General features: G+C 42.4%; 1 protein-coding gene across 3 annotated transcripts; it reads right to left on the reverse strand.

Annotated features, from left to right (window-relative positions):
• Positions 1 to 1073: 1073 nt before the first annotated feature.
• On the reverse strand, positions 1074 to 4986 carry dclre1b (DNA cross-link repair 1B). Of its 3 annotated transcripts, none has more exons than XM_049753103.1 (4): positions 4850 to 4986; positions 3594 to 3759; positions 2989 to 3171; positions 1074 to 2476 (listed from the first exon to the last, which is right to left on the reverse strand). In XM_049753103.1, the coding sequence occupies exons 2-4, from the start codon at positions 3679 to 3681 to the stop codon at positions 1341 to 1343; spliced, it is 1407 nt and encodes a 468-aa protein (XP_049609060.1). In that variant the 5' UTR covers positions 3682 to 3759; positions 4850 to 4986; the 3' UTR covers positions 1074 to 1340. The 3 variants fall into 3 exon arrangements, with proteins under 3 accessions (XP_049609060.1, XP_049609059.1, XP_049609061.1); XM_049753102.2 differs by lacking the exon at positions 4850 to 4986 and adding an exon at positions 4047 to 4729; XM_049753104.2 differs by lacking the exon at positions 4850 to 4986 and adding an exon at positions 4536 to 4728.
• Between the last annotated feature and the right edge of the window lie 3629 nt (positions 4987 to 8615).

An 8615-nucleotide genomic window follows, 5' to 3' on the forward strand; every position in this document is an offset into this window, starting at 1 on the left:
TCCAAACAAGGATATTAAGGTATCCTGCAAAAATTCAAGCAGAGAATATGTATAAACACTATTTGCATAAACTATTTATAAAATCAAAGAAAACATCATTTGCATAATAACTGGGAATGCAGAAACCTGCATCCCACCACACTTCTTTTTGTAACTTAGATGAGGGTCACATCACATTTTATGAATAATTCATGCAGGAAATTCCAACAGATTCTCCTACTCTGGCTTCATGTCCATATGCTCTCTTATCGCCCTCATTCAACCTTGTTCTTCCGTGCAAGAAACATCCATGTCTACACGTCTGTCACCTCAAACCTCCACAAACACAGTCAGAGGCCAACAAAAAACATCTGAGCTCTGTGAGCAGACGCGATAACAGCCAGTGCCGCTGTGTGGGTGCAGCAAAGCGTGGAAACGGGCTTTGCTTCTCATGTCGGCACCGAAAGACAAGACCTCTGCTATCAGCTGGAGTGAGCCCTCAGCTGGTTCTCATCACCCACGCACCTCTGTTGACAATGTCACACGTTGGGTTGGAAATGAAAGGAGCGGCGATGCACTTTCTCTGAGCTTTGACTTAAAAAGAAAATCTGTCGCCCTTCGCCTCTCCTTTAAACTCTTATTCGGCTGATGGGAGAGCGAAGGGTTGAGGATACACTCACAAAGCTGTTCATTTTATTCTCAAGGCTCGACAACTAAAAAGAACAGGATGAATCACTTCCCAGTGGCAGCGGTGCTCTGGGAGCTGTCTGTGGTGCTGAAAGCCTTCGAACTCCTCTTTTGAAACGGACTTAAATATTTGCTGCTTTGTAGCACATAAAAAGTTATGTGTTTGCAACACTGACTGTGCTTCAGTAAAGTAGTTATGTTATTATGGGAAGCAGTCAACGTCGGCGATTACATGCTATGAACAACCGAAATCACGCACGGACACACGCTGCTTGGAATCGCTTGCACAATACTGCCATCTGCAGGAAATATCGCCACACTGCAACTGGAGCTGGTCAGTTTCTTAAACAAGAATGTCAGAGAGCATGTGGTCGTGCAAGTTAATATTAAGTTATAGATAAAATCGCTTTTGTCAAGTCTAGTTTCCCACGTTTTTATTTCAAATTAATTCTATTAGTGGAACATAAAATTCAAACAAAGTCTGATTTTCATCAGTCAATATTCAGTACATTTATTACTCCATATTAGTTTTGTCAGTGTCGAGATATTTGTGTGATCATCATATAACATCTTTGCTTGATGTGAGATTTTTAACATGTAAAAGGACCTGGCTTAGTCAACACAGGAAAAAGGTGCACTTATAAAGTTAAAAAGGTTAAAAAGCACAAACACACTTATGACACATTTGTCTTGTGTATGGGACAGAGGGAACGCATGCGAATGACACTCCTCAAAGGGTAGAAGAGCTTTAAGTCCTCCGGTGGAAAAACCACATGCTTCAAGATGTCGTTTTCAAGCCGTTCAGCGTGAGCGTCAGAATACTGCAATGAACCCGACAAAGCTACAAAATGGTTAGGATTGGAGAGGGGCACAAAGTCACTGTCAGACACATTTGTGTCATCATCATCGTCCGACATTGGACGAGCGCCAGTCCGGTTAGAAACGCTCGACGTCACCTCTTCGATGGCGCGTCGCCGCGGCGTTAGTAGTGCGCCGGTGTCCTGCAGCATTTTCAAGGAGCCAAAGTTACTTTGGCTGAGTTGACTGAACGGCACGCTCTGCGACATCAACATCTCTTCCGGGATGGTGCAAACCAAGTTGGGCTTTAACGTGTACAAGAGATCTTGGTGGTTTTTAAAGGCGGGAATCTTCTCACTGGATTCTCTCAGGTTGCAATCAACACTGTCAGTATCCATCTCCTCTTCCTCCTCCTCCTCCTCCGAAGAAGAATTCTGACCCAGACACACCCAAGACTTCTTGCTTGAACTCTCAGGAGAGTCAAACACCACTCCTTTAGGCACAAGTGGTCGGGCATATTGGCGCCGAACGCTGGCTGATGATTTGTTCCAGTTTTCCGGCAGCCTCCTCATGTAGTGTTGCACTGACTCAGGCACCAGGATTTCATGCTTTTTGCTGGGTAATAAGGTGGCGAGGCTTCCCGGAATGCCGTTGCCAACAATGGGCAACAGGGAGGAAGGTTTGAGTCCACTGACAAAGTCCACCAGCTCTTGATAGGACGAGTGGTCCGAGTAGGGCACCACGTGGAGTTTGGGGTGGAAGAGGTAGAGGGGCCGGCTAGTGGGATAGATGGCCAGGGTGGGTTGTTCGCTGTTCCACTGGCACATTGCGGCAAATGTGATTTGTCTCTGCTCCACAACGCGGATACGGCCGGCGCCCGGTTCGGTGGTGAAGACGTCGGGCAGCTCGAGTATCCTGAGGATCTCCATCCTGTCCAAACTCACCTCGATCCAGGTTTGAAACTCTCTGGCTAGGTCTACTAAAAGGGTCTCCTTACCGAGGGAGTAGAGACCTACGAGGCGGCAGAAGACGGCAACACACTCTGTCAAGCTGCATATATTGTCAAGATTTCTTGGTGTTTAGAGCTGCAGCTTTTCAATATTTATCACCAAGTAGTAATTAGAAAATTTGGAATTTGCCACAAGCTTCTAGAAAATTTACTGGCCCTTTTTCACCCCATTGCAACCAAGCTCAAGATAAAAAAAATTTGCGGCTTCCGTATTTCAAAACACATTAACAACCTAACCATTTGGTCACAACATACGTACGTTGAACCACTCTTGCAACAATTTTTCAAAAAAGCAACTAGCAACTTGCCGAAGAAAGAGAAAACAGGAGTGGAATCCTACTGCTCTAAAAAGAAATTTAAAATAGTGTTTGTTTGGTATTCAGAGAAATAAGCTAAATGATAGAAGTGGGAAAAACAAAACTCAAAACCTGTTTTAGTTTCCTGTCATTTGCTTTTCCTCAAAGAATTCAAATATATCAAATACAAAATTTCAATAAGCAGGGGGGGAAAGTTACCTAAGACAACATTGTGGTCTGGGTGGCTGCGGATGATTTCCTTGATTTGCTGTGTGGCTTGCTTTCTTGAGGGGATGCTACGGTTGGGGTCACAGTTGGTGTTATCCAAGTACAGCACATCGATGGTGGCTTTGGTCGCCAGGCACAACTCACGCAGCATCGACGGACAATATCTAAAGTCACCTGAAATTTAGAAGTATCAAAAAATGTACCACAAACTTTTGCGTGTCTTTGTGTTGTACACATGAACCTGTGAAATTTTCATGGCACGATTATCACGACAGAAAATGATCACGATTATCAGTTTGACATTGTATTGACGACAACTACGCGTTCCACACTGTTATCGCACATGGAATGCATGTTCCTCCTCTGTGGACCGAGACTGGTGCTGAACTTTTTAAGTCAGTCTGTCAGGGTGAAGACAAGTACATACGCAAATAAATAAAGGTAAGTAAATATCAGTTTCAGGTGGACCACCAGTTTTAAAGAAATACAACAATAAGGGTGAAATACTTCAAACACTGCACATTTGAACAGCAATACAAGAAGTTAAACACACTATGACAAGCAAAGTTTCATTCCCAGTGTGTTGAGACACTCACCGGTGTATAAAATGGTGCCAAAGTAGCCCTCAAAGAGGAACATAACTGCGCCCGGACAGTGGTTGGCGTCTATCAGTGTGACCGTCATGTTTTCTTTGCCAATGTCATCAAGGGGCAGGAGGTACGAGTCACCCACCTCCAACGGGTGGATCCACTTCTCCTTCACCTGTACAAGAAAAAAGGCAGGATTAAGAACAGCAATAATAATCATAAATACATATGCAGTAGTTATAGAGTCTACACACCTATGTTCATATGCCAGGTTTCTGCGATTACAAAAATTGAGACCAAGATAAATAATTTCAACACTCTAACCATTATTGTGATTCATCATTTTAAAATAAGATCTGATAAAGTGATTGCACAAGTGTACACACCGTGTTCAAACTCATGTTACATGGAAGTTAGAAGGGGGGGGGCATTAAATATATAATGGAAAACAACCCATCTCACCCGCAGCTTAACTTTGACCAGTGAAGCAGTAACAGGGGAACAGTAGATGGGTCGGTTAGCCCATGTGGACGTCAGGCCGACCGTGTGGTCGCTGTGCATGTGCGACAGGAAAAAGAGTCTGCTCTCTGGACATCTCCGAACATGCCAGAAGTCTACAGCCACAGGAGTGTTGGTGATGATCTTGCCATTGGACATCGTTCCATCCGACTTTGCAGACGCACCAGTAGATCAACGAGTACGGAACCTTTGTGATCTCTCGCTAACTCAAGTTGTCTCGGGTCGTGCAATGGGTCGATTGAGGCCTGGTTGGCTGGATGATTCTAACTTCGCAGCACCATGTTAAAGCGTTCTAAAAATGTTGCACTAAAGACCCATTAAGAAATATAAACGATAGATTTCAGCGGTAGCCCGCATCCTTTTCCCGCGCTATTTATATTTTCAATATATCTTCCGTCATGACACGCCCCTGCCCTACCACAACATTGTCACCTTTTGTTTGCGTCACAATTGCGTTTCACAGGCGACCGATCGAAGCTGCATCCAAGTCTTGCTTACAGTAACAAACATCCCGGTTCCACTGTACAAATGTCCAACAAAACGGCTAAAAGGGATGAATTCGCCCTATTATTTCCTTTCCAGCGAAACATAACACTGTCGCCTGTAAAATACGTATGTCTACGTCACAGGCTTTCCATTTTAATGGTGCGTTTGAAAATATTCCGAAACGCCCGTCCACGGTTCGGAGAGTAAGTTTGTTCGGAAAGGCATTCATTTCTGAACGTATGACAATCACAATGGCGTACCGTGTCCCAAGTCAAAGCGCCTTGTGCTGTTTTGGTGCTCTGTGAAGATCAGAATGGCAAGTTTGAGTAAAACAATGCGCTCCGAGTGATTTTCTTGAACGCGCCCTTGTTCCCAAACCCAGCCGCTCACAGATGCAACACTGCCCTCTGCTGTCCACATTGTGTAAATGAATGAGAGAGCTTATTTTGCCTTCATTTCAAGATTTATGGTTGCAGAAGAAGAAGGGCATAAAAAAAAAAGGCCTTCATTATGTCTCTTAATCACAATTGTTTTCCCTCAATGCTACTGCCAGGTTTACTGCCAGATATAGATGCTGCATGGCTGTTTATTTTATTTTATTTTATTTTTTAAATGTATGTCTCTAATATAAGACTCTGCTTTGGCAAATAAAATATTTCCTAAAAAGGCTACTGTTGATGCTTGAGCACGAGTTATCAAATAAAATGAATATGCAGGGAATCATGATCTTTTTTGCTATTTTTTTCCCTACACAATAGACGGTTAGTGAGAAAGAAATATATGTAGGTCAATTGCATTATTTATTTATGAATGTATTTATGTATGTATTTATTTGTTTGTTTGTTTATTTATTTATTTGTATCGACAAAATGTCCACGTAGCTGCTTTTGCTATTCAAGATCTTGGGTCTATTTTAATGTTTTTTTCCCCCCTTAGCACTGAGCCTTGCATTGATCTTACTGATTTAGTTTAATTGCCCGTTGCATACATAAATGTGCAGAATGTATCCATTATTTTACCCTCAGATTTCCATTTCATGCATTAACATACAGGTGTAGAAGATTTTAATTGTACAGATGTGAAGACTGAATCTCTTTTTTGCTTGATGTCCTCTTTTCTAAAAATAGTACGAGGAAAGGTAGTCCAATATATTTTTCAATTCGGTTAGTTGGGGGCAGGTTACAACCAAATGGGGGCGTTACTATGGTGACGGCACCCGACAGCAGTCCCCCCCCCTGCCCCCCCCCCCCCCCCCCCCCCCGTGCTTCCTTTTACAGTTACTTCCATAGTACCACTCACTGAGGATTACACCTTCCAGTTTCTCTCTTACTGCAGCGTGTGTCATTTGCGCTTGCCCCCGAAGCACATGCACCATAGTCAGCTTTACTGCTAATGATTTGACTCACACTGCACTCACACAAGAGGAGAGAGGGGTGGGGGTAGGACTTTGGGGGAGTAGGATGCTTGTTACCGCTCACATCTTACACTTGCTCAGAAGCCATACCAGTACAGGCGGCCGGCGCCATTTAGATTAGTAGCACACTGCATGGGGCCTACCACTGAAATCAACAAAGAAATGATGATGAACTGGATAATAGGCAGAGCAATGATGCATAACTGCACTATATTCTTCAATTGGTTGCCATCATTTTCAACGATATGCCCTCTTATCAAAGAAATAAATGAAGCAAATGATTGCGGGTGATTTTTCTATACATTATTGTTGTTTTCAGCAATGTTTTTTGCAATTTACTGTATAATTTGTTTGACCTATTGACTTAATCCATGGTGAGCACGTGCAGTCGCTGCTTGTATACTATACAATGTATAGGGTAGGATGCTGAGGTCAGCCTTGTCTCCTCGCCCTTGCATTTGCATGCAGAGCAGAAGAAGCAGAAGTGCTGTCCGACAGCAGCGATCACAGCAGAGCAGATGGCTCCCGCCACTATTCTTCATGCTGTCATCTGCCGTCATCTTCTGTGTTAAAATTTCCTTCGACCTTTTGTCAACATTCCTCTTTGAAGCAATGGTGACCGCTGATTTGTCTGACTCTATTTTCCACTACATGTTCCTTTCAAATGAAGTTGGACGATGAATTCATCATATTGATTAACTTGTGTAGATTTGTCAGGATGCTTTTTCTTTAAAATCAATTTCTGTAGATTCCGTTGTTCGAAGGTGACTTGCACTTGTTTATACTAACATGCTAAAATAAATGGAAATTCCATTTATCATTCCAACCTCACAAAACCCCAAACAATTTTTGTAACATATTTTAAATAAGAAATATTACACTTTACATAATTGTTCAAACATACAATAATAACATAATGACCACATGAAGAATCAACCATGCATCATGTGCATCATGATGTCATGCTTAAATGAATTTTGATATTATCCTAGCACAAAGATGGTCACACCCAAGACATTCAGTAAGCTGCAGAAATATAACATTTTATGGGTAAAGAATACATCCCTGTGTATTGCTATATTGTCCGTCTACATGTGTTGCTGCATTATTGATGCCAGTTTTGTTAGCCTGTAAAAATAAGCCTATTTTGAATCATTTTGGTGTCTGATTATTTCTCTTCTCTTTTTACAAGGAAAGTTTTTAGTTTTTTTTAATTCACACGCAATATGAATTTATTTGAAGACCACAGGACCCAACTCTACTTTCAATTGCTTGCTCTTAAATCATGGATCTCGGATGAATGACAAGCAGATTATATGTGTTAGCGCCATTCATCGGAGCCAACACATTGACATGCTCAGAGGTGATGGCAGCTTTATTTCCCTTCAAGGATAATGCAGCGGCACAGCCTGTACGCTCCTTCCCGAGATATTTATGGGCATGTGTGAGAAGCCCAAGATGTCCCTCGGGGGGTGAACAGCTCGTTGCTGGGTAGAACGAGCTGGTATTAAATGCATTTTTCACTCATCTCTCTGTCATTCATTATTTGAACCTTCAGCGTCCTTCTGCTGACCAAACTCAATCCAAGCGGACCGCAAAATACTCAGCTCCACGTTTGATTCGATTAGACCCATTCCTTAGCCTGTGAGGGGTGAACTAAGTGGAAGGGGGTGCGTGATACATCACAGCGGCAAGGATGATTAAGTGATAACAGAGAGATGGATAATTGAGTAAGAAGGAACCAAGCTTGGCTTCTGCTTACCTTGAAGCCAACAATGTAACGTTGCAGTTCCATACAAGACAGTCACAGTCACGTTTACATCATATATCCGTTCTTGTAGGGTGTGTAAATAATTAGTTACAATCACGGCAGGGAGCGTAGTTTCAATCTATCTTGGACATGGACTCCAATGAAGAAGATCTTTTTAAGGGATGTCATTGACAGAAGTGTACGTTGGTGTCAGTAGGTGCTCCGTACACTTAACTGTAATAAAATACAGGATGCATAATTGATCAGAAAGGCCCTACAGAGCATGCAAGGCCGCAATATGCTTCAGCATTTCCATGTGCTTGACAAATGATTTGCATTATGCATGTGTGGAGCCGGAAAGGAAATGGCAGCATTTAGAGCAGGGGAGCTGTCCTTTGCTAACAGCAGTGCTGGGCGCCCTTTTTGAGTGTCACGCAGGTCCTGAAATATTACCCGCTCAGGATGCTTCTGGGTTCAGGTATTGCTGCAGGGGTGGGGGAGGAGGTTCATTGCCTGGAAGAAACCTCCAAATCTGGTTTATGCTTTTACAGAAAACTTGAGGGCATGCATACATGCACTCAAGCACAACAGGCCCAGTCCAGATTCAATTAATCGTCCTGATATGTTTGTGTGTGTGTTCTTTTTATGGTGGATCTCAAATGTGTACATCATTGGTCAAATGCTGGGTCTTTATAAATAAATAAATAAATAAATAAATAAATAAATAAATAAATAAATAAATACATATAATATAATAATTTTCACTTTTTGTTTTGCGTATTACGACCATAAAGAAGGCAATGGCATATAGAAAGTAATGAAATACGAAATGTGGAATAGAAAGGATGCACCACTCACTTAG

This window comes from Syngnathus scovelli, chromosome 2 (genome assembly GCF_024217435.2).
Source record: "Syngnathus scovelli strain Florida chromosome 2, RoL_Ssco_1.2, whole genome shotgun sequence".
NCBI classification, from domain to species: Eukaryota; Metazoa; Chordata; class Actinopteri; order Syngnathiformes; family Syngnathidae; genus Syngnathus; species Syngnathus scovelli.

Excerpts from the sequence above, each read along its gene's own strand:
- dclre1b (XM_049753102.2), bottom strand. The coding sequence starts at position 4,241 with ATGTCCAATGGCAAGATCATCACCAACACTCCTGTGGCTGTAGACTTC. Across the intron at positions 3,172-3,593 it reads TGGCACCATTTTATACACCG|GTGACTTTAGATATTGTCCG; the intron begins GTGAGTGTCTCA and ends TCTAAATTTCAG. Across the intron at positions 2,477-2,988 it reads AGACCACAATGTTGTCTTAG|GTCTCTACTCCCTCGGTAAG; the intron begins GTAACTTTCCCC and ends GCCGCCTCGTAG.